The 23,464-nt window shown below is 37.7% G+C and overlaps 3 protein-coding genes and 1 pseudogene across 7 annotated transcripts; 2 read left to right on the forward strand and 2 right to left on the reverse strand.

Moving 5' to 3' along the window:
- The first annotated feature begins 3,737 nt into the window (after window positions 1-3,737).
- On the forward strand, window positions 3,738-4,682 carry LOC139197658 (uncharacterized). Its single transcript, XM_070825602.1, has 2 exons — window positions 3,738-4,083; window positions 4,378-4,682. The coding sequence occupies exons 1-2, from the start codon at window positions 3,738-3,740 to the stop codon at window positions 4,680-4,682; spliced, it is 651 nt and encodes a 216-aa protein (XP_070681703.1).
- A 429-nt stretch (window positions 4,683-5,111) lies between these two features.
- On the reverse strand, window positions 5,112-7,451 carry LOC103438901 (pentatricopeptide repeat-containing protein At5g16420, mitochondrial-like; annotated as a pseudogene).
- Window positions 7,452-13,745: 6,294 nt separating this feature from the next.
- Window positions 13,746-16,842, forward strand: LOC103438903 (uncharacterized). Of its 3 annotated transcripts, none has more exons than XM_008377442.4 (7): window positions 13,746-14,018; window positions 14,287-14,459; window positions 14,603-14,655; window positions 15,173-15,287; window positions 15,450-15,572; window positions 15,800-15,983; window positions 16,194-16,842. In XM_008377442.4, the coding sequence occupies exons 1-7, from the start codon at window positions 13,827-13,829 to the stop codon at window positions 16,377-16,379; spliced, it is 1,026 nt and encodes a 341-aa protein (XP_008375664.3). In that variant the 5' UTR covers window positions 13,746-13,826; the 3' UTR covers window positions 16,380-16,842. The 3 variants fall into 3 exon arrangements, with proteins under 3 accessions (XP_008375664.3, XP_028961301.2, XP_028961300.2); XM_029105468.2 differs by having other exon boundaries at window positions 13,834-14,018; window positions 14,135-14,459; XM_029105467.2 differs by having other exon boundaries at window positions 13,866-14,018; window positions 14,135-14,459; window positions 14,603-14,700.
- A 1,056-nt stretch (window positions 16,843-17,898) lies between these two features.
- On the reverse strand, window positions 17,899-22,026 carry LOC103438902 (APO protein 3, mitochondrial). 3 transcript variants are annotated; one of them, XM_008377441.4, is made up of 3 exons: window positions 21,887-22,026; window positions 19,994-20,391; window positions 17,899-19,398 (listed from the first exon to the last, which is right to left on the reverse strand). In XM_008377441.4, the coding sequence occupies exons 2-3, from the start codon at window positions 20,374-20,376 to the stop codon at window positions 18,501-18,503; spliced, it is 1,281 nt and encodes a 426-aa protein (XP_008375663.3). In that variant the 5' UTR covers window positions 20,377-20,391; window positions 21,887-22,026; the 3' UTR covers window positions 17,899-18,500. The 3 variants fall into 3 exon arrangements, with proteins under 3 accessions (XP_008375663.3, XP_070680679.1, XP_028961299.2); XM_070824578.1 differs by having other exon boundaries at window positions 21,835-21,978; XM_029105466.2 differs by lacking the exon at window positions 21,887-22,026 and adding an exon at window positions 21,293-21,493.
- Between the last annotated feature and the right edge of the window lie 1,438 nt (window positions 22,027-23,464).

The raw sequence follows: 23,464 nt of genomic DNA on the forward strand, positions 1-23,464 counted from the left end.
GTTTTAGGGACATGTCGAACTTGAACAAGCTCGATTTCACCACTCTAGAAGTATCTGGAAGAAACTACCTGAAGTGGGTTCAAGACGTGAAGCTTCATCTTACTGCAAAAGGTATTAGAGCCACCATTGAGGCATCTACCGATGACAAACCTATCGACGAAGATCAGAAAGCTAATGCAATGATCTTCATTCGAAGACACATCCATGATGCGCTGCAGACTAAGTACCTGAGGAAGACCCACGCACCCTCTAGCTTGCTTTGGCCGACCATTTCGATCACCAGAAAGACATCTACTTACTTGAAGCAAGACATGACTGGCTTCATCTTTGCTTCCAAGACTTTAAGTCCGTGAATGAATACAACTCTGAAGTTTGTAAAATTCGATCACAGCTGAAATTCTGTAAAGTGGAACTAACCAAATCAGATATCTTAGAGAATACCTATTCAACCTTCCATGCCACCAATATTGTCTTGCAACAATAATATAAGGCACAAAAGTTCACCAAATTTTTTGATTTGATCTTTGTTTTACTTCTCTCTAAAAAGCAAAACCAGCTTTTGATGAAGAATCATCAAGCTCAACCGACTAGCTCCAACGTCGCACCTAAAGTGCTGCGACCAATTCTAGCAACCACAAACGACGCAAGAATCATCGTGGCCATGGAAATGGGCATCAAGCCCAACCACGTGCCCAAGATCAACAGAGCACCGACCCCAAGGGAGGAAATGTGACCCAACATCATCCACCACTTACCCCTAAGGCCTCAAACTTCAAGAACAAGGAAAAAGCTCTCGTTCAGTCAACTTCCAGTAAAATGGACATGTGATACCATTGTGGATCAAATTATCATTGGTCACGCGTATGCCGAGCTATCCCTGAGGCTATTGCCAAGTATCATGCAGGTCGTGAGTCTAACTTTGCACATGTGGATCATCCGGAATATGCTACTACATCTATAGAGATATCGGATTTTCAAGAGGCTTCAGCACCTATGGACGAATAAATTAGACATGTTTTAGGGTGTTTATGCCTAGTGGTTGAAACCACTAGGAGTAGCGGCCTATCTCCTCTATTTTCCTAGGTTTATGGTTTAATTTTGAACAATTTTTCTAAGTATTTGGAATAATTTGTTTGGTTTTGGTTTTTTTTTGAAATATGGATTGTTATTTGATGGATATTATTTCTTGAATTGCTTAATTGAATGAATGGAATTATATTTATGCATGTGACCAATTCAATCAATTTATTTCTAAGTATGTCAAGTGGGGAAGTTAGTTGTTTTGTTGATTGTACTACCACGCACACCATCTTGTGTGAGCGACATTATTTTACTAACTTTATACCCAAGAAAGCTATTCTGACAACTTTCTCAGGCCCATCCAACCTAATTGAAGGATACGAAAAGGCTCGTATCATGTTGTCCAATGGTATAATCTTAACCATTAAGGAGGCACTCTATTCTCCACGTTCCAAAAGAACGTTGTTGAGTTTTAGAGATATTCGTGATAATCAATATAATATTGAAACCACTGAAGATAATGGTTCTGAATTTCTTTGTATCACTTTGTACAAATATGGCCAGAAACATATTATTGGAACGTCTCCCGAGTAGGTTGTACATCACAACCATTTGAGGCATAGAAGCCCATTATATGGTCGGCCCTATGCTTAAGTTCCAGGACAGTTTGGAACATCCCAGATGTATATGATGCACCGTATCCTCAAATCATCACATGGGCATCGGTTACCTCCATATGTTGCATTCCCTCCATGCAAAGCTTTTTCTTTAGGGAAGTTAAATACTTAATTCTCAATTACAAAGATCATGCACGACCTCCCCCCGTAAGTTTCTTCAGATGATTCAAAGGGACATTTGTGGACCTATCCAACCAACATGCAGACCATTTAGATATTTTATGGTGTTAGTTTATACATCGACATGATGGTCACATGTTTGCTTGTTGTCCACACGCAATGCTGCATTTGCTAAACTCCTAGCACAAATTATTAAGCTAAGGGCTCACACCCTGATTATCCGATTAAGCTAATTCGATTGGATAACGCTAAAGAGTTTACGTCACAGACTTTTAACGATTGTTGCATGTCAGTAGGGATTGATGTGGAACATCATGTACCCTATGTTCACACCCAAAATGGCCTAGCAGAAGCTTTCTTAAAGTGCCTTCAATTGATAGCTCAGAATTTGGTTATGAGAACCCAATTGCTGATATCCGCCTGGGTTATGCAATATTGCACACAACTATGTTGGTCAGCCTGAGGCCCACCCCTACCCAACCACATTCACCGTTACAGTTGGTTACTGGATACAAGCCTGACATCTCACATTTACAGGTGTTTGGATGCGCCATTTATGTGCCAATAGCACCACCACTATGTACCAAAATGGGTCCTCAGAGAAAAATAGGAATCTATGTCAGTTATAATTCGCCATTAATTGTTCGCTATTTAGAACCATTGACAGAAGATCCCTTTGCCGCACATTTTGCGGATATCACTTTGATGAGACAATCTTCATGTCGTTATGGGGAGATAAGCATGCTAACATTCCTGAATAATGCCATAAATTGTCATGGTATGCTCCCACTACGTCTCATTTAGATTCCTGCACTATCCAATTTAAAACTGAGCTGAGACAAATTATAGTTCTTCAGAGCATTACACAGAGCATGCCAGATGCTTTTAATGATCTAGCTAAGGTGACAAGATCACATATACCCGCTACAAACACACATGCAAGGATAGATGTACCCCGCGTACATCAATAACCAGTCTGGGAAGGCCAGACCTTCCTCGAAGATAAGGAGGCCCCACCTTCCACGCGGCACGTATATTAGCAGTTAGCCAATCATTTGCTCTAACCCTGAAGCATGGCAAACCCCTTGGTTCAAAGGATTCACAACCCCGAAATAGGAAAACAGCACCAACTAGTGACCCTAGTTTGAATCGACCATCGCTTACTCATCCATTCCAACGCATGAGGTTATTCTAGATTAAAATGATGTCTTAGACGAGACAACCCAGCCTCTAGAGAATCGTGAGATTTCGGTCCATACGCAATATTGGATGAGGTTTGGAATCAGAATGAGATGATCGTCGACGATGTATTTGCGTACACAGTAGCTACTGACATCATGCTTAGCGATGTCATTGAACCACGTTCCATTGATGAATGCCAACATAGAACAGATTGGTCAAACTGGAAATAAACAATCCAGGTCGAACTCGATTCACTCACGAAACATAAAGTGTTTGGACCTATTGTTCTTACACCACCACGCATGAAACCCGTTGGCTACAAATGGAATTTCGTAAGGAAGCGTAATGAGATGAATGAAATTGTGCAATACAAAGCACGCCTCGTAGCACAAGGCTTCTCTTAGCTCCCTAGGATTGATTACGATGAGACGTATTCCCCTATAATGGACGTTATAACGTTCCGCTACCTTATCAGTTTGGTAGTTTCTAAAAAACTGAATACGCAGCTTATGGACGTGGTAACCGCGTATCTCTATGGGGATCTAGATACGGAAATATACATGAACGTTCCAGGAAGACTTACATTGACTAGTTCAAATAGTTCTAGACCACGGAACACTCTCTCAATTAGGTTGAGAAGGTCACTCTACGGATTGAAACAATCCAGGCGGATGCGGAATAACCGTTTGAGTGAATATTTAACAAGTCAGGGTTATGAACAACGAATTATTCCCATGCATGTTCATAAAGAAGTCACATTCCGAATTTGCAATCGTTGCAATTTATGTCGATGACATGAACCTCATCGGAACTCCTGCAAAGCTTGAAGAAATTTCTACGCATTTGAAATTGGAATTTGAGATGAAGGATCTTGGGGAAACTCAATACTACCTCTACTTGAAGATCGAGCATTGTTCAGATGAAATCCTAGTACATCAATCGAAATACACCCAAAAGGTGTTGTGTCGTTTTAATGAGGATAAAGCGAAGCTTTCAAGTACTCATATGACCTTTCATACTTTAGATGTTAAACGAGATCCCTTCTGTCCAAATGAGGATAAGGATGAGATTTTGGAACCCAAAGGTCCATATCTAAGTGCAGTTGGGGCTTTAGTGTACTTGGCTCAACGCACTAGACCCAACATCTCCTTCACTATTAATTTTTTGGCAAGATACAACAATGCGCCCCACACACAGGTACTAGAATGGTGTTAAAGATATTTTCAGCTACCTCAAGGGTACAACGGATTTGGGCTTGTTCTATACACATGAATCTTCGAGTGTTGCAGCCTCATATGGTTCTCGGATTGATTCTCACGTTGTTAGTTACGCAGATGCTAGATATCTGTCTACCCATATAGGGCATGTTCTCAAACAGGCTATGTCTTTACCGTTAAAGACACTGCTATATCTTTAAGGTCTACCAAGCAAATGCTAGTTGTGACTTCTTCGAACCATACTGAGATTCTCGCCCTGCATGAAGCATCGCGTGAATGCTTTTGGCTGAAAGCAGTTATAGAACATATTAGAAGCACTAATGGTCTTACATCCATCGTTGACCTTCCTACGACGATCTTTGAAGACAATAAAGCATTTATTGAGCAGTTAAAAAAGGGATACATCAAGGGAGACAATACCAAGTACATATCGCGAATATTCTTTTACTCACACCAGCAGCAATAGCATCAAAACATTGAAGTTAAGCAAATTTGTTCCCAAGAGAACCTGGCCATTCTCTTCACCAAGTCATTGCCCAATTCTACTATTCAGAAGCTCGTTCAAGGAATCGGTATGTGTAAATTATCTAAGTTGAATCGCTTGTAGTTCTCTTATTTAAAAGTTATGTCTAACTCAGGGGGAGTATCCTAAAGCATACTACTTGATCTTAATGTACTATTTTTCCTATGATTAGGAGCATTTTTCCCACTGGGTTTTTTCTACCTAACAAGCTTTTGATGAGGCACCCATCCTGGGATGATCATACTCTGTTGAGTTCACTACTTTCGTCATGTCTGGCGTTTGTTTTAGACATTATGCATATTTCTCACTTTTATCCTTAGCCTATGGGTTTTTCCTCATGCCTTGGGTTGTACCATAGTGAGGTTTTGTGAGTTTTACTACCAATGAATACTTTCTTTACATTTGAGACTCGCATTCACTCATTGTGCCAATGACTGCATCAACTATTCTACCTTATCTGCTAAAGATCTGATGCAATTGTTTGTTGAGTATTTACACACTCAAGGGGGAGTGTTGCAATCATATTTAGAATAGGAATGTGATTGTGTAAATCCTAGTAGATATAGGAATCTATCTTATATTCCTATTAGGAGTTGATTACCTATTAAGAGTTGTAATCCTAAAGGGGTAAGGTTTTTGCCTATCCTACTACTATAAATAAAGGCATAATAGGGTAATACAAACACACCTCACAATTAAATCACTTTCTCTTCTCCCTCAATACCGACGGCCCCCTCTCTGTAATCCCTTAGATTGGTTCAATCAAATAGGCCTACAACACTAGTCTTATTTTCATTTTTTTTTTTTGCATAACCCAACTCTTTGAGATTGGGCTTTTATTTCTGGGCTTGAACACGAACCTCATCCATAAAGCTTTCATCTTTCTATGCACAAGAGGATTCAACTTCCCCCCAAGCAACGAAATGCTTCTGGCGCACGAGATTATGGTTTGTGCATCCGAGTTCAGTTCTTACAATGTTTAGGCTCCTCCTCCTCCAATGAGAGTATATGTTGAACGTTCTCCACTAGCATCTTGTCCATAAGACTTTCCCTAGTATCCAAATCGCTAACAAACCTAGTAACGTAAAGATCCCAAGAAGCAATGTTTGTGCCTCCACTTGACATTTCCATTGAAACAACTTCTGCGACTTCAGCTTCTGCTCCTAAGTCACAGAGCCCCTCAATCAACATATTATATGTAGACTTGTTAGGCAAGCAGCCTTTATCCATCATCTCTTCTAAAATCTTAATACCCTCATCTGGTTTTCCAATCTTACAAAATCCTTTGATCAACATACTATACGTAAAAGAATTCGGAGCACACCCTTTCTCCACCATGTCATTCCACAACCTCCCTTTCCTCACATAACTCCCCCACTTCACACATTCCCGCAATAAGCATGTTGTAAGTCATGACGGTTAGAATCAAATATGTGCCAAGCTGATCAAACAGTTTCTTAGCTTCCCAGACTTTTCCCTTCTCACAAAACTAGTGTATGAGCTTGCTTGAGATTGGATTATCTAGTGTGCAATTTTTCTTTAAAAGCTTCTTCCACAATTCATGACCATCATCCACCTTCCCTTCTCGACACAAAACATCAATCACCTTACAGCAAATCGCCAAGCTTGGTATATACCCTTTCGCAATCATATCACTGAGCAAAATAACCGCTTCACAAGACTTCTCTTACAGTAAGCTTCAACCATTACCCCATAAGTAACCTCATTTGCTCCAACCTTATTTTCCTCCATATCATCCATGACCTTAACGGCATCAACCAACTTCCCTTGCTTAACAAACCCATCCATCAAACCTGTATAAGTAGTCGTATCCGAATACCACCCTCTATCCAAAATCTACCCAAAAACCCTCCTGGCGCCAACCATATCACCCCGCGAAACATACCAGCCGATAATCGTGGTATAAGTCACCATATTCGGGACAAACCCCATCGCAGGCATTTCGTCAAGCACCTTAAGCGCAGTCTCCACATCATTCTTTTTGCAGAGCGTTTTGATCAGTATATTACAAGTGGACAAATTGGGCCTAACCTCAAATCTCTGCCCACAATTTTTTAACACAGAGTGAACAAACTAAACTCATTGTTCTGAACCAAATAGTTCAACAATGCATTCAGGGCCTTCGCAGAACGTTGAACTCCAAAATTTAGCACGTCGAGAAAGGCTTTGAAGGCGAGTATGGGGCGACCCAAGACGCCAAAATTGCAAATTAGGGTGATGAAAATGTCTTTAGAGCATTGGATTTGTGAGTTTTTGAGGTCGGAGAGGAGGGGGTCGATCATGGGGTGGAAAGAGTGGGAACGGGAGAGGCAGTTAAGGATGGCGTGGTAGGTATGGTAATTGTGTGAGAATCCGGGGTGGAATTTGGAGGCGTGGAAGAAGATTTTGAGGGCGAGGTCGAGGTTAGGTTGGTGAGCGATAAGGGAGATGAGGAGTTTTGGGTAGAGCCATCAGGGCCAGCGTTGGATTGGAATGGTCACGGTGTAGGAGTGGAGGAAATCGACGGTGGGGGTTGGGGTGGAGGTGGAGGTGGAGGTGGAGGAGGAAAAGGAGACGGTGGTAATAGAGTGCAGGAGATAGGAGGGTTTGGCTGAGATCTTCAGACACAGCATGTTGAAGAGTTGAAGACAGTGGCATCCGCGAATGGCCTCCACATTTGAACATTATATGACCATTGTTTCGAATTTTACTACCCCAAGATTTGGGTCATGGCCAGTAAAGATGTTTAGGCCATCTCTAACTGAATGGTCTAGAGGGCCAGAGGGCCAAAAATAGCCTGAAAACCGTCTCCAACCGAAAGCTAGGCCAGAGGGCTCATAGAATCTGAGAGGGCCCACTACTACAAAATGGACTTATTGTGTCACTGGGTGATGTCGCTTTAATATAATATAGTGGAGGACAAGACATTTGCGACACCTACTAAATATGACGTCAGATTTATTATCGCTTGTAAGTGTCATAAACTGTCTATGTCGCTTTTAACCGACGTAAACATTTAATGTCGCTTTTAACCGACATACATTTTAATAATTTTTAAATAATGGTGTTGCTTTAAAAAAAATAGTGTCGCTTCTAGCTGACACTAATTATTATCTTTAAATATTTTAAAGCCTGCATGAGTTCTCAGCGACATAGAATTTTTTTTTTTTTAATATTTTGAAACCCGGTGTCGATTGTAAGCGACATATTAATGGTCTTTATATACTATCCCCTGTGTTTTCTTCTTCCTCTCTTGCATCTTTCTTAAGGATGAGTTTATGAGATGGCACACAACTAGGCCTGGTAAACGAGTCGTGTCTATCGTTTTCGTGTAACACCTGTTATCTTAACGGGTCGTGTCGTTTCTCACCCATTATCTTAACGGATCCTTAACAGGTGACCCGTTATGACCCGTTAAGAAAAAAAAAAATTCTTAAATTTGCATATACCACACATTGCCACAAAAATATTACTTCAAACCATTAAAACACATTTGTCGTTTAAGTACTACATCTATACTTGAAAATAAGAGCCTAATAAACAAACATCTATACACTACTACTCTATTACAAAATGTTAAATGTGCAAGGATATGCAAAATGAAAGAGTTTTTGTTTTCAAGGTTGTGAAGCCTTTCTCAAAAGTTTAAACTTTGCCAATGGAACTCAAAGCTTGCATGTTATTCCTTTTACAAAATCCTCAATTTTCATCGATCATCATGACATAAGATTTTGTGGTATCCACTTCTGTCAATATTTTAATTGAAATCTTAAAATGTTATATGAGATAAATTTTATTCATCGATCATCATGACATAAGATTTCGATCTTCAATTTAAAATATTTACACAAGTGGATACCACAAAATCTTATGTTATACTTAACGAAAGTATAAATAAACGTGTTAGTGAATATATCGTTTTGATGGGATAAGCATCCTACGAAACTAATTTCAATGATCCAACCGTCAAACTTGTTTGTATATGCTTCGAGATCACATACGCCAAAAATCACAAAAAATAAATATTCAGAGATCAAGTAACGGGAAAAAAAATTTCGAAAGTTATAAACGAAAAATCACGATTTAACGGTTATTTTAACTCCGATTTTGATTATTTTTTACAGCTACACTCCTTGACCCTATATGAATACAATGAATGAATTCGATCTTCAATTTAAAATATTTACACTAGTGGATACCACAAAATCTTATGTTATACTTAATGAAAGTATAAATAAACTCTAAGTGTTAGTGAATCTATGATTTTGATGGGATACGCATTCTACAAAACTAGTTTCAACAATCCAACCGTCAAACATGTTTATATATACTTCGAGATCGTATACACAAAAAATTGAAAGAAAAAAAACATTCAGAGATCAAGTAACGGGACAAAACTTTTTGACGGTTATAAAACGAAAAATCACGATTTAACGGTTATTTTAACTCCGATTTTGATTATTTTTTATAGCTACACTCCTTGACCCTATATGAATACAATGAATGAATTTGATCTTCAATTTAAAATATTTACACTAGTGGATACCACAAAATCTTATGTTATACTTAATGAAAGTATAAATAAACTCTAAGTGTTAGTGAATCTATGATTTTGATGGGATACACATCCTACAAAACTAATTTCAACAATCCAACTGTCTAACTTGTTTGTATATGCTTCGAGATCGTATACCCCAAAAATCAAAAAAAACAAACATTCAAAGATCAAGTAACGGGACAAAACTTTTCAACGGTTATAAACGAAAAATCACAATTTAATGGTTATTTTAACTCACAATTTAATGGTTATTTTAACTCTGATTTTGATGACTTTTGATATCTACACTCCTTGACCCTATATGAATACAATGAATGAATTCAATCTTCAATTTAAAATATTTACACTAGTGGATACCACAAAATCGATATTTTATAATAAAATTATATTTATGAATGAATTCGATCTTCAATTTAAAATCGATATTAATTATTTTATATATTTTAAATATTAATTAGACTATGTTTCAATTAGTATGTGATGATATTTTATAATAAAATTATATTTATGTTTTTTATTACGTATTTTATTTAAGTTAAATTTTATTTATTAAAATCTTAAAATGTTATATGAGATAATTTGAAATGGATGGATAAACATTAGGCGGGAAATGGATGGATATGTTGAAATATTAGGTGGGAAATTTCCCGCTCGAAATGTATTCTCAAACTTAGTGTTGGTTTTAACCGACGTTATTATCTTTTAATTCGACACAAGTTTCATTAAACCGACGCTACATAAATTTCAAAAAGTGTGTCAGAAGTTGGTGTCGATTAAGACCGACACCAACATTAATTTAAATCGACGCCGTATTTTCAATAAAGAGTACCAAAAAGTTGATTGGTTCATTTAACTCGACGTGAATAGCAGTAAAGTGTGTCAGGTTGATGTCGGTTAAAACCGACGCCATGTACATTTAATCCGACGTCAGTCAATTAATGTCAGTTTAAACCGACGCCAACTCAGTACCCATATTTAAACCCCTCTCTTTCCCATTTCATCTGTGCTTTCATTTCTCCCCCAATTTCAGTCTTTCTTCTTCTCCTTCCCCATTTCATACGTGCGTCCCTTTCTTTCTCCTTTTCTGTTTTTCCTCTTCTCCTTCCCGATTTTCTATGGATCACCATTTTGAAGATCAACATTCTAAGGAACTCCAATTCGAAGAGGAAGAGCTCGAAGGTGGTTCATTTTTAAATTATTATGATTATTAATTATAGTTTCTATTTTTTATTTTAACTAGTTTTATGCTTAAATTGAAAATTTATTTTTGTTTCTTGGTTTTTAATTGTTTTTTATGTATTTATAAGGATCAACTCAACGGAGATGCGGACCCTCAATTCCGAATTGAAAAGAACATCCTTGTTCGTTTGATTCGCCTGGAAAATGCATTAGTAATAATTCTAGTGCGTTTTCAAAACATGTAGCGGCAGAGGTTAGAGATTACAGAAATATTCTGATGGTGGCATACTGGAATAAAGAAAAAACAAAGGTAAACGTTTCATGATTTATTTTATTATACCTTGAAATTTGTCTAATAAATTCTTTTATTTTTCAGGAGATTGCCTAAAAAAATAAGCATAATCGGTAGTTGAAAACTATGAACCATACAACCAGTTCAAAATCTTTTGCAAGAGTTCGGGAAGAATTTTTATGGGTTGTACATTTTTAGGAATTGTAGTTAATTTTAAATTTAATATATAGTTGGTAGAAGTTTTATTTTTAATATGAAGTTTGCTTAAAATTGTTTGCTTTTTCATTGACATATGGTGGGATTTATTTTTATATAATTTTTTTAATTATTATTAATTAAAAATGGAAAAATATATTTTTTATTATTAATATATTTGGTGTCGCTTATGAACGACAACATAATAATTATTTTATGTATCCATATTTTATATAATGTCGGTTAAAACTGACAGTAGTTTGAGTATTTTATTTGTTTAACTGTTACGTGATGTCGTTTAAGACCGACAATAGGTTTGATATTTTAATTCTTTAATTGTTGGTTGATGTCGCTTAGAACCGTCATCATGTCAGAACTTAACGTCGCTTCTAACCGACGTAATGTTGGATGTCAAGCGACGCTGTTATTCTTTTTTATTTTATATTACTTTGCTTCTTGGTGGCGGATTAAAGCGACTAACCAACGTCAATACCCTTTTGGTAACGGTAGCAATGGTGTCGCTTCACCTATCCGACATTGCACGACTTTATGTCAGATTTTTACCAAAAATCCAACAGTAATTGGGTTTTATTGTCGGTTTTTACACCGCCAGTGATAGCCTCTTTTGTAGTGGTGGCCCCACGGAATCTGAAAGGGCCAAAGGGCTGGAAGGCTGGCCAGAAAAAACATTAATCATGTCGGTTATAACCAACAAGAATGCTTAAGCTAAAATTCAAATGCAACGGCTAGCTGATGCCGTTGCATTTGATTTTTTTTTTTTAACAATTTTTTTTTATTTACAAAATTTTTCCTATAACTTCTATTTTTCATATTTTTTCTTAAATTCTATTTTTTTTTCCTATAACTTTTATTTTCCAAAATTTGTTTCATATTTTTTTTAAATTCCATTTTTTCCTATAACTTCTATTTCACAAAATTTGTTTCATATTTTTTTTAAATTATTTTTTTCCTATAACTTCCTAAGCCATTATACAACATTAAATTAAATTAAGTAACATGAAACAACATTAAACAATATGAAACAACATTAAATAACATTAACCAACATACAAATTATTATACAACATAAAAAAACATTTAACAACATGAAACTTAAACAACATTTTTAAAAACATTTAACAACATAAAACTTAAACGCCTACTCCATTCTTCTTTTGGCGACCACCAACAGAGCCATCCCATTCAAGTTGTCTATTGAAAGATATTGAATTGAAAGAGATTGCATTAAAATAGATTGAATTCAAAGTTGTGTGAATTATAACCCAATATCCACCCTATTTATAGCCCAAAAAAATTCAAATCCAACGGCTAGCTGACGTCACTTAGCTGTTGGATTTGAATATAAGTTGTAGTTTTTAAATAATAAATTATGTTTGGCCATATGGCCCTTTGGCCCTCAGTTGGAGATGGAGGCAAATATGGTCATGTATTGTTCATTAAATTATTAATATCTTGGAGGGCCAGAGGGCTAAAACGAGCCCTCTGGTCAGCCCTCGGTTAGAGATGGTCTTGCAAGTCGGGTACTTCACGTGTTATAATATCAGTGAATGTTCATAGAAAAATTTCTTAAACTGGGACATACTAACCATGTCCTCCACTTAAAGTCAAGTTGAAAGGGCAACGTTAGGTTAAAAGCTTTAATCCTCTCAAAATGTCATTATTTATGAAATTTGAGCCTTTCAAAATTTTGTTTCTTGAGACGTTGAGGCTAAAAAGTGTTTGATGACTAGCTTTCACTGACTATCAATTTCTTTCTAAGTTGACCATTTACGACTCGGGGCTAAACTGGTCCCTTGAAGAAGCAAGGCCAAATTGGCCCCTTGAAAAGCCCTGGCTATTTTAGCCTAGGCTAGATATATTTCGTTAGAAATTAAATTTTGTCATCTCAAGTGAGAAAATACATTTCCTTAAACTAGTTTGCGTGCATTGGATATACTCTTATTGTAACACTCGGTGCATAAAAATTTCTCCTCCTACACTTCATGAGGCTAAATGGGGCTAAATTGTGCAACAAGAGCATATCTACAGTTGAGCACCCACAGCTCGGCTACTACAAGAACACGGATTAAAAAAGACACATCATCCTTTTGTTTTGGAAAATTCGCCCATGAAAGTTAAGTTACAAATCATTTTTGTTGAAATAGGAAAAACAACGTCACCACGCAGAACGTAATATGTGAAATGTCTTAAATGTATTTGTATATATCACGTAAAATAACATATCGCATAAAACAATAGGATTGATAATAAGAATTTTTCATCTTAAAAATAAACTTGAAAGGAAAGTTGTTGATCATGTACTTTTGTTACTACCTACCACCACCATCAACCCCTCCACCATGACCACCACCTCTCGCTACCATCATCATTATCACTATCACTGTCATCATCTTAAAATTTATATTACAAAAACATTACTACCAAACCCGAATTATAACATCCCACATCGTCCAGGGGAGTGGATCCTGTAAGCTTTATATGTATATTCTCACCTCTATCTAGCACAAGGCCTTTTGGGAGCTCACTGGCTTCGGGTTCCATCGGAACTCTGAAGTTAAGCGAGTTCGCGCGAGAGCAATCCCATGATAGGTGACTCACTGGGAAGTTCTCGTGTGAGTTCCCTAGTATTGACTTTAAGCGAGTTCGCGCGAGAGCAATCCCAGGATTGACTTTTTAGTGTAAAAATGTGGTTTTTCGTTAAAGTGAACAGTATCGGGTGCTTTTCGTTAAAGTTCCAAAGTATTTAAAGAATAAAGAAGCCTATTGGAGATAGAGGATTGCAATAGGCCACGTGTCCTTGAACCTAACCTCAACCGTCGAACTTGCAAAGAAAGCCAGTGGAATGTGTCCCTCCATTTTTGCTACAACTACAAAATGCCAACCCCAACATCCCCTTTCCCTTTGTTCTGGTCTGGCTATGGGAATGGCTATGCTTTTATCCCCTTTAAAGCCACTGGCCTTCTCCACCTCTGCATTCTCGCAGGACACATCATCGTCGTCGTCTTCGTCATACCGACCTGCTGTTCTTCTTCCAGTTAAGTTCATAATTGCTCTCTTTTCCTCATCTGGAGTTTTCACTTACTATAAAAATCTGCAATAATATTTCCTTTTTGACAAGGCAGCGATATTTTAAACTATTTTAATTTACAGGGAGCCGGATCCGAACTCCATGCCAGCCGCACTGCCATAACCAAATGATCTAACCAATATCTCCAAATTTGCACTAAGATTTTATGCACGCACTTTGGATTATGGCATTTTGTACAAAGCTTAATTCCTGTTTTGTGGTTGTCTGGTTTCAGGGTTTGGGGAACAATTCAGCTGACTACCAGAAGTTGGAGCAGACTCTGAGAGGGTATGGAGTGAGCACAGTGGTTGCTAAGGTGTCAAGAATTGATTGGCTGAGGAATGCCGCCGGCTTGGTTGACCCCAATTACTGGCGAGGAACTCTCAGTCCTCGGCCTGTACTCGACTGGTATGTCGACTCACTCTCCAGTAATTGTTAATGTCTGTTTCTTTATGAGTAAACCTTCGGAATTTGACTCACATTATAAATATATAATAGGTTAGATTACTGGATTGAATTCGAACTAACAACGACTGAGGTTGCGTTGGCAGGTATTTAAAGAGGGTGGACGAGGCAGTACAAGAGGCCAAGGAGCTGTCACAAGGTCTTGCTCAACTCTGTCTTACTGCTATGCAATACATGTTATTATGTACGTCTTCCTGTTTACTTCTTTTGAATCCAGAATACTTGTATTCACCGTGAATCTCGCTAAACCTAAAACTAACGTTTCCTTGAGGGTTGTTGAGATGAGGGTCTGCATCAAATCATTTGTTACATGCTGCCTTGTCCTATCTTATTAGATGATACTAAAAGATAATTGATTTCATCTCTGTCAACCTCTTACCGTTCTGCTAGATCTTAAATGGCGTTGCTTGATTTCAGAATTCTCATGCTTTAGGAGCTTTTGAAATGCAGCTTAGCTTATGCTTTAAATGGAAATTTATATCCAGTTTTTCTACGCCAGAAGGCATCCAGTACCGCCCCATGAAGCAACCATTAAGCTATGCTAGAAGACCTTTACTTAATTAGACTGCATACTCGAGTTCTCCAGCAAGTACACTAGTATAATTGTTTGTTTCATTTGTTGTAGTTCTAAAACCGTTGGACATACTTCGTTGCAGGTGGGACTTTATCCCTCGTTGGACACTCAGCAGGAGGATGGCTTGCGCGTCTTTACATGGAAGAATTCGGGTTTTCAGATATTTCGTTATTATTGACCCTTGGAACCCCCCACCAGTATGTTATCAAACTCTTATCTTAATAATTTCTTGCTGATGACTACGTATGTAAAGCTAAGGTTTATTTGGCGATGACATCCTTAGGTGCTTCTGTTATTCCATCTGTATAATCTTAATTACTTCAAATTTCATCATAACTACGACCTATCTGTTGTTTCAGGCCACCACCAAAAGGCGTGTCGGGGGTCATTGATCAAACGAGGGGTCTCCTGGATTATGTTAATAAGCATTGCTCGAAAGCTGTTTACACTCCCGAACTGAAATATGTATGTATCGCAGGGAGGTAAAATCATAATTTGATTCTGATTTTGTCCTAGTTCAGATTGCTTCTGTTATTATCTGAATGAAATTACTTTAAATAACCTTTTTTTTTTGGGGACAAATTAAAAGGTGTGAAATGGCACGTACCTGTTTGTGTCACTGTTATCGATTTTGACCTTCTATGCAATAGTAGTTGCTTGAATGAAAAATCCTCAAAATATATATGAGACATGTATATGTATAATGCAGGTATATTCAAGGTGCTCGTTTATTTGGCAACTCAAACGAAACCATTGATTCTGCACTCCCAATAGAGGGTGTAGAATCCTCATCAGATGTTGCTCTCATAAATGATGCGACTGTGAGCACTCCAACATCAACCACAACCACAACCACCTTGCGTGCGCGCTTTGTCGGGCAAGGGTACAAGCAGGTAAAACTCCCCATTGTCTCAGCAGTTTAAACAGTCACTTCCAATCAAATTAAAATTACGAATATCAATTGAAATACAGAATACAGTTTGCATTGATATCTTGTGATAGTTATGTTTCTGGGTGTTATGTCCTCTGACATTTCTTGTAAGCCGATCGAGTATCAAAGTTGCAGGCTGAATGCCGATAATGAGACTACCATTTGGTTTCAGGTATGTGGGCAGGCAGATGTTTGGGGAGACGGGGTTGTACCAGAAGCATCCGCCCATCTGGAGGGTGCCCTCAACATTAGCTTCGACGGTGTTTACCACTCACCAGTTGGTTCAGATGATATGTTGAGACCATGGTACGGGTCTCCTGCCATCGTAGAGCAATGGATAAATCATCTCCTTAACTAACGATTTCTGAGGTACATTCATGAAAAAACGATTTATAACTGGAACCTTTTTAAGAATATATTCAGCAGTCTCCTTGCTATCTGTTTACTGCAATTCCTGTTTACTTGCCACTCCTTGGCGTTGCTCTGGTAATGATTCATGTAAAGACGGAAAGAGAGTAGAGGGAGGCTGAGAGAGTGGCGTCGACGGTGGCAAACATCCTCCTTCCTCCTTCCTTCTTGTTGGCTTCCTCATCAGTCATCACTCTCCATCCATTTTAGAGAAGAAACCAACACCAACAAGGGAATGAGATATCAGAATTTTTGCTTTAGTATTTTAGTAAAGTTGATAGTATAAAATGAAATTTCAAGTGATTACAAGTCTGTAGTATTTTACAAAATATTTTAGAGGTCGTATGAATTATAATGGATTTTAAAAGAAATAACGATGTCAAACATGTGGAATAAAAATACTAGTTGGGTAATGCATCATTGTTTATTAACTGAAATGCTAAGTGGCACAACCTGATTAGACAACAAAAAATTGGGAGTCGGTCACATGGAAAATGGAGAAAGAAAGTCATTTTCCGTTTCTTCTGTGTTGGAACAAGGTCCCAAAAACAGCCGAGCTTTGCTCCTATTAGCTAAAATTAGACATTTCTTCTTTGTTCAAAACTTCTCTTGAAGAATATATGCACAGCTATTGTGGTCTCCTCTCCTCCACCATCGCCGACAGTTGGGAGTCCGTCACAAGAAAAATGGAGAAAGAAAGTCATTTTGTCTTTCTTCTTTGTTGGAACAACCGAACAAGGTCCAAAAAACAGCAGGGCTTTGCTCCTATCAGCTAAAATTAGACCTTTCTTCTTTGTTCAAAACTTCTTTTGAAGAATATATGCACAGCCATTGTGGTCTTCTCTCCTCCACCATCGCCCGACTGTTGGGTGATCCTCGAAGGTCCATGAATAGATCTACTCCTGCCTCCATAGCCACAGCCTCCGCTCACCCCTAGCCGCCTCTAATTCTCTCTCTCTCTCTCTCTCTCTCTCTCTCTCTCTCTCTCTCTCTCTCTCACCATCTCCACTATTTATTTTATTTTATTAATATTTAATTTGGACTGTCAGCCACTTACTACTACAATCTAGTGATATCCCTTTTCACTTATAAGTGAGAGATCTTAGATTTGATTCTTGCTAAAGACAAATTTGAACCACATCATTGCTAACTTATTGTAAAGTTAAGCCCACCCTCTTTCCCTTGTAAATAATATCGCATGTTAAAAAAAAAATTAAAAAAATTTGGGCCTCACCAACTGACGAAATCGACGAAGGGTCTTTGCTGGTGAAGTTCGATACACAAACCCAGACCAACTAGTTTGATACACAAACCCAACCCACAGACATGTAAGGGCACAACTCATTTGAATTGCACCGTTGCACGGACGGAAATTCCAGGTATTAAGGCCACAAGGCCGCACAGTCTCGTGCCATCAGCATCTAGGTGCTCACGTCAAAAGAAACAAGCAACAATGTAAGTCCAAAACATAACACTTAAAAAGTCTTCCAACCCTTTCGGTAATTGCCAAGGCTTACATTGTTGCATGTTTCTTCTTATTGGCTATACTAATTGACATGTAGCATTGTCTCAATACACAGACTAGAGATTGGGTCTTCAATCATCATGTTTCACACGTTTAGACAAGACAGAGAAGATCTTGGGGGCCAGAAGTTCATATAGCATAACTTTCTTCATCTGCCCAAAGAAATACTTGTGTCGATAAAAGAAGACCTTGCATAACATCTCTTAGCCCTGTGGACTTTTTTTTTCATACCTACAACCTTTTCATGCACGATCAGCCCACAAGTCATATTTCTTTACCTCATCCTTTCGCTCTCTTTCACTTGACAAATTCGAGCAACAGAATCCAGAGAAGACACTAGCCCTGTGGACTACTAACCTTGTGGACTACTAATACTGCAGACAAAACACTCGCATTTATAAGCCACAATAGGGAAGTAGATACTTCTTCAATCTAATACACCAGGAGTTCTAGCGAGAGACCTCCCCTTGCTAGCAGTTGCGTCACAATATGGAGGTTTACATCTCTTTTACTACATCCGATTCATCTACATAGAGGAACATTATCTCAAGCCACCAGATCAACCTCGTCACGCTCTAGAGAAGCTACATCTAATCTCATCATACTCCTATATTCATTTGGCACAGGTGCACCTGCCTGCACGCATAGCTCCACCACAGCTGGAGCCTTCCCGTAATACCTCTTCAGGTTGTTATCCAGAGCAGGACCATCTATGTCACGGACATGCCAAACATAATTCGGACCCACAAGGTCGTCTATTGTTGCTTCTTGCCAAGCATGCAAACCATTACGAGATTGATGCTTTGAAGCCTTGCACATCCTCACTTTGTGCCCCTTGGGACCTACCTGAACCTCTAAACAATATCCACAAGTCTTCACACTGTATTTCTCCATGATCTTCTTTGCTCCCGATATCATCTCAAACCATGAGTCCATTGTAATAATACTTAACTCGCTCAAAGACTTCCCCACTTTATCGCTCGGTAATGCTTTATCCACAAGGTTAGTATCACTCTGTGAATCTGAATTCCTCAATTCCTCAACATCAGTTTTAATATCAGAATGTACTACGAGATCAACAATCCCAGAATATGAGTTCCTATCCACATCATCCATTTTGTTGACCGACTCAAAGTCTACAATTCTTCCTTCGATACTATATACAGGTCTCGTTCTTCTCTTTGTTGGGTACTTGTCAATCTCTAAACCAGCCTGTATACAGAGCTCCAAAATGGCAGGGATTCGCGGGATTTCAAACCTCTCATCATGCCCAACTCTTGGTTTTCCAACACGGTCATAAAGATGGAAACATTTAGGAAAGGAAACCACATGTTGAACTCCTCCCTTCCTCCAAACATGTGTCCCACTCCTAAAACCACTGTTTGGGCCCGTACAAGTTCGGATTTCATGACTGACACGTCCAATGTGAACTTCGGAGCAAAACCTGAGAATAATTATTTAAATTAGACGACGAACTAACAAGCATAAGGATATTATATATCTGATCAGGATGGCACGGTTAATCAACCAACTACAGGAAGTAGATTCAGAGCCTGCATATTTTTGTTAGCCATTGACTTATAGTTTTCAGTAAAATGTTTCCATGTGTTACCATAGACTCTAATTATCTTCCCTCAATTAGCTTCACACTAAGCCCTGCCATCCATACAGGAAATTGCTTTTACAAGTTGAAAGCACCAAGCAATACACATAAAATATTGAGATTACAGGCCAGAAAGAGAATCTAAACGTTAGGCAACGATATCCCGCCTGCATGATCAATACAAGTCAACCTCAATAACCGTTCAACCCCTTAAAAAATCAAAATCCAACTAACAGATGAAAGGAGATTCCCAGTGTATATGAGTCTAAATCCACGATCCTAAGCAATTTGGACAAAAGAGGAACCTCGATGTATAGGAACATACAAATTTGGTTCACTAAGGTGAAATTGGCAAATAAGAGTTGACACATAAACTTGTAAACAAACTCAAGGAATGAAAAAAAGGAAACAAAAACAAAAGGCAACCTCTGGATACCTGCACCGTTGGACAGGAACAACTTGAAAAAGTTTTGACAAGCCAAACAGGACGGACTTTCGAGCTTGGTAAACTTGATGAGCTACCTCAACCAATTCAGGGACCAACAATCCATTATCAGGTGATTCTTCAAGCATCCTGCAAGGTTCAACCTTCCGGGCTTCTTTCTCCTCCTTGGCTCTTCGAATCAAAACCTTCATGGGTGTAGGGTAAGGCTTCCTTTCTGACATTTTTTTAGGAGGTCTTGGTACATCAGCATACACAGGATCATCTGTTTCTCCTCCTAAAGTAAGGGCTCTCTCGGATGTAAAACACGCCTTTTGATCAACTAGGCAACGAATTCTTGCAAAATGACAAGGCTTCCATATTATTCTTCTCTGCATATTGTGCGTAGAGCCCTGCACCATTTGAAATAGAAATGAAAATTAAAGTCAATCTAATAACAGTGCATTGGGTTATCAGGTCTCAACTAATTTCATCTTCCAAGAATGCAAGCATAGTTCAATCGATTGCAATACTTCCATTGTAAAACCTAATTTTTTGGATGTATTTTACAATAAAAGGATTAAAATCTGATCGTTAGGCTACATTTGTTGAAAATAAAAACTATACACTCAGGCAGCATGTACTTGAAATAACTTAGGTACAAAATATTTGATATCCATATGTTTTTTTATCTATTATTTCTTTCATTCAAATATAGATATAGGAGTTTAGCTATAAATATCAGCTAAATCTTGAGATTTGAAGTCGCTCCTCCCACAACAACAACAACAAAGCCTTATCCCACTAAGTGGAGTCAGCTGTATGAATCCTAGAACGCCACAGCGCTCGGTTTTGTGCCAAGTGTTCCGTTAGATCCAAGTACTCCAAGTCTTTTCTTAGAGTCTCTTTCCAAGTCTTCCTAGGTCTTCCTCTACCCCTTGGTCCAAAGCCTCTGTCGTGTACTGGACTATTTCAGGGACTAAGCTAGCTTGGCTTGATTTAAGCTGGACTAAGTATTATCATGCCGAAGTTTGGCACAAGGCCGGACTAAGACTACAGTTTATTTTTATTTTTCAAAACATGATTATTTTGATTTTCAGATATTCTTTTCGGGCACATGATTATCAAATATTCTTTACCACAGTGTTTTGATATACGTTCATGGCGTAAAATAGCAACCCCTCGTTGTCATTACTCATTACTAATAAGAAAACGGTCACTAAATAAAAGTTTGAAACAAATCCAAATAACTCGCAACTAATTAAAAAATGCAATAACAAATCTCCAAGTATCTCCCTTTCCGAATCCCGCTACCTCAAAATTCAATTCGGTAGTGTTCGAGTTCAATCAACTTGTCAAAATGTTGGCCTACTTGCTCCACATTGACTTCATTCCTTCTAGTTAGGGCTGGGTTCGGTTCAAAACGGTTCGGTTTTTTGCCTAAACATAAAGGCATCTGAAACATCTATTGAGGCAAACTCTAGTCATTCTCCATATAAGAATCATCAGAGTTTCTTGACTGAGAACGAAAATTCAACATAAAGGCATCTGAAACATCTATTGAGGCAACATAAAGCAGTTTACTGAAAATTATAAACCGCAAACGCAAATCATAAAGGTAAACTCAACAACCCCTCGGCACTTAAATACGGAAAATCCAAACTAACATAGCGAAAATTGAAACTTTTTCAGTATTCAGATCAAACTCAAATCAAAGGTTTACAATCAATCAGGAAAATTATTAACTTCAACTAGCAATTAGATGTCTACTTTCAGATTAAAGCCCTAAATCTCCCCCAAATTCACAGCACTCCAACTACCAATTACACGTCCACTTTCAGATTACATACATATACCTGCAACCGCGAGTACACAAGAGGAAGACACAGAGAGAGGAGGAGGACGAACCTGAACGGCGCTGTGGAAGATGCCGCCGAGGCCGATACCGTCCTTGAAGAAATTCGAGAGGAGAACCGGAGAAGAGGGAGAGAGAGAGAGTCTGATTTGGAGGAAGAGGTTTTGTGTTTAGGAGAGATTTTGCAGTGTTCTGGTACTTCATATATAAATGATGAGTTATGTGTGTTAAAGGTTAATGATTTAAAAATTAAAATTTTTCACCACTTTCATAAAAATATATGGTGTATCATCTGTGCCCCCATCACAACTAAAAGTTTTCCTGTGTTTAGAAATCTTATAAAGAACTCGTATATGGGCACACATAAAAGTGGATGGAAAATTTTTTATTTTTGTTTTTGAAATAGGAGAGAGGGAGGGAGTAATAAAGAATGTGGAAGTGGAAAGTTTTTTTTTTTCTTAATAGAGATATATTATGATTATATGTATATGAGGTTTTAAAAAACAAAAAACAAAATTTAGTTGTATGAAATTACATTTCTGCTCTATATTTCTTATCCATATTCTATTTTAATTAAAAGGTTAAACTGGTAATTTCATAGGATTTTGGTTGACAATGAGTGTTTTATTAATGGAAATTATTATTAGCACTCCAAAAATCTCATTCTATACTCCAAAAGTTCTATATTGGAAAAGAAAAATACACTTTTTAGGAGTGTAGAATGAGATTTTTGGAGTGCCAATAATACTTCCGTTATTAATTAGTAGAGATTAAAGATCCAAAATTAGTGTAAATATTATGAATTGTTATTAGCACTCTAAAAATCTCATTCTAATTCCTCACAAGTGTATTTTTCTTTCTAATTATAGAAAGTTTGAAGTGTCAAATGAGATTTTTAGAGTGCTAATAACAATTCTCAAAATATTTTACTAATAAAATTATAGCAACACAAAGCTTGTTGTCAAGTTGGCTGAAGCAAACACTCTCAACCTGGAGGTAGGTTCGAACCTTCTGCCCTCTAGATTTTGAGTATTTGTATATGATTTATACAATTAATATATATTACATAATTAAATATTAAAAAAATTGGTTCGACTCGATTTTTTTCGGTTTTTGATTTTTTAAACCCACCCCAACTTCTAGTTGTATGGTACATAGTCATTCAGTTTAACTCAAAGTAGAACATACAATCCCAATATACTGTCTCAACAATTCCTAAGCTTTGTTTCCATTGAGGCATTTTATCAAACACTTTAAGCGTATCCCAAGTGACAAAAATCTCATTAAAATCGAAACATAATTTATATAAAAAAAATAATTATACACAATCAACTTATAACCTACTCATAAGAAATAATGACAAACAAATTGAACTGAAAAGACAACTATGCACTTACCTCTTTCAAAATGATATTTTAAGCTTTTAAGTTTTAACGTCCAAAAAAGAAAAAGGAGGGTTGCATAATTGGGTCCAGTTTTTACTTTTAATTGAGATTTGGACGATGAGAGCGTCCTATAGACTACAACCACTCTGCAGGTTCTTCTGGTGCGAGGAAATGGTGGTGGCTGGGTGTGTCGGGGTCAGGGATGAAAAGGCTGCTTATTTTTCGTTTTTGCTTTCTTTGACATAT

Source organism: Malus domestica, chromosome 07 (assembly GCF_042453785.1).
Source record: "Malus domestica chromosome 07, GDT2T_hap1".
Lineage (NCBI taxonomy): Eukaryota > Viridiplantae > Streptophyta > Magnoliopsida > Rosales > Rosaceae > Malus > Malus domestica.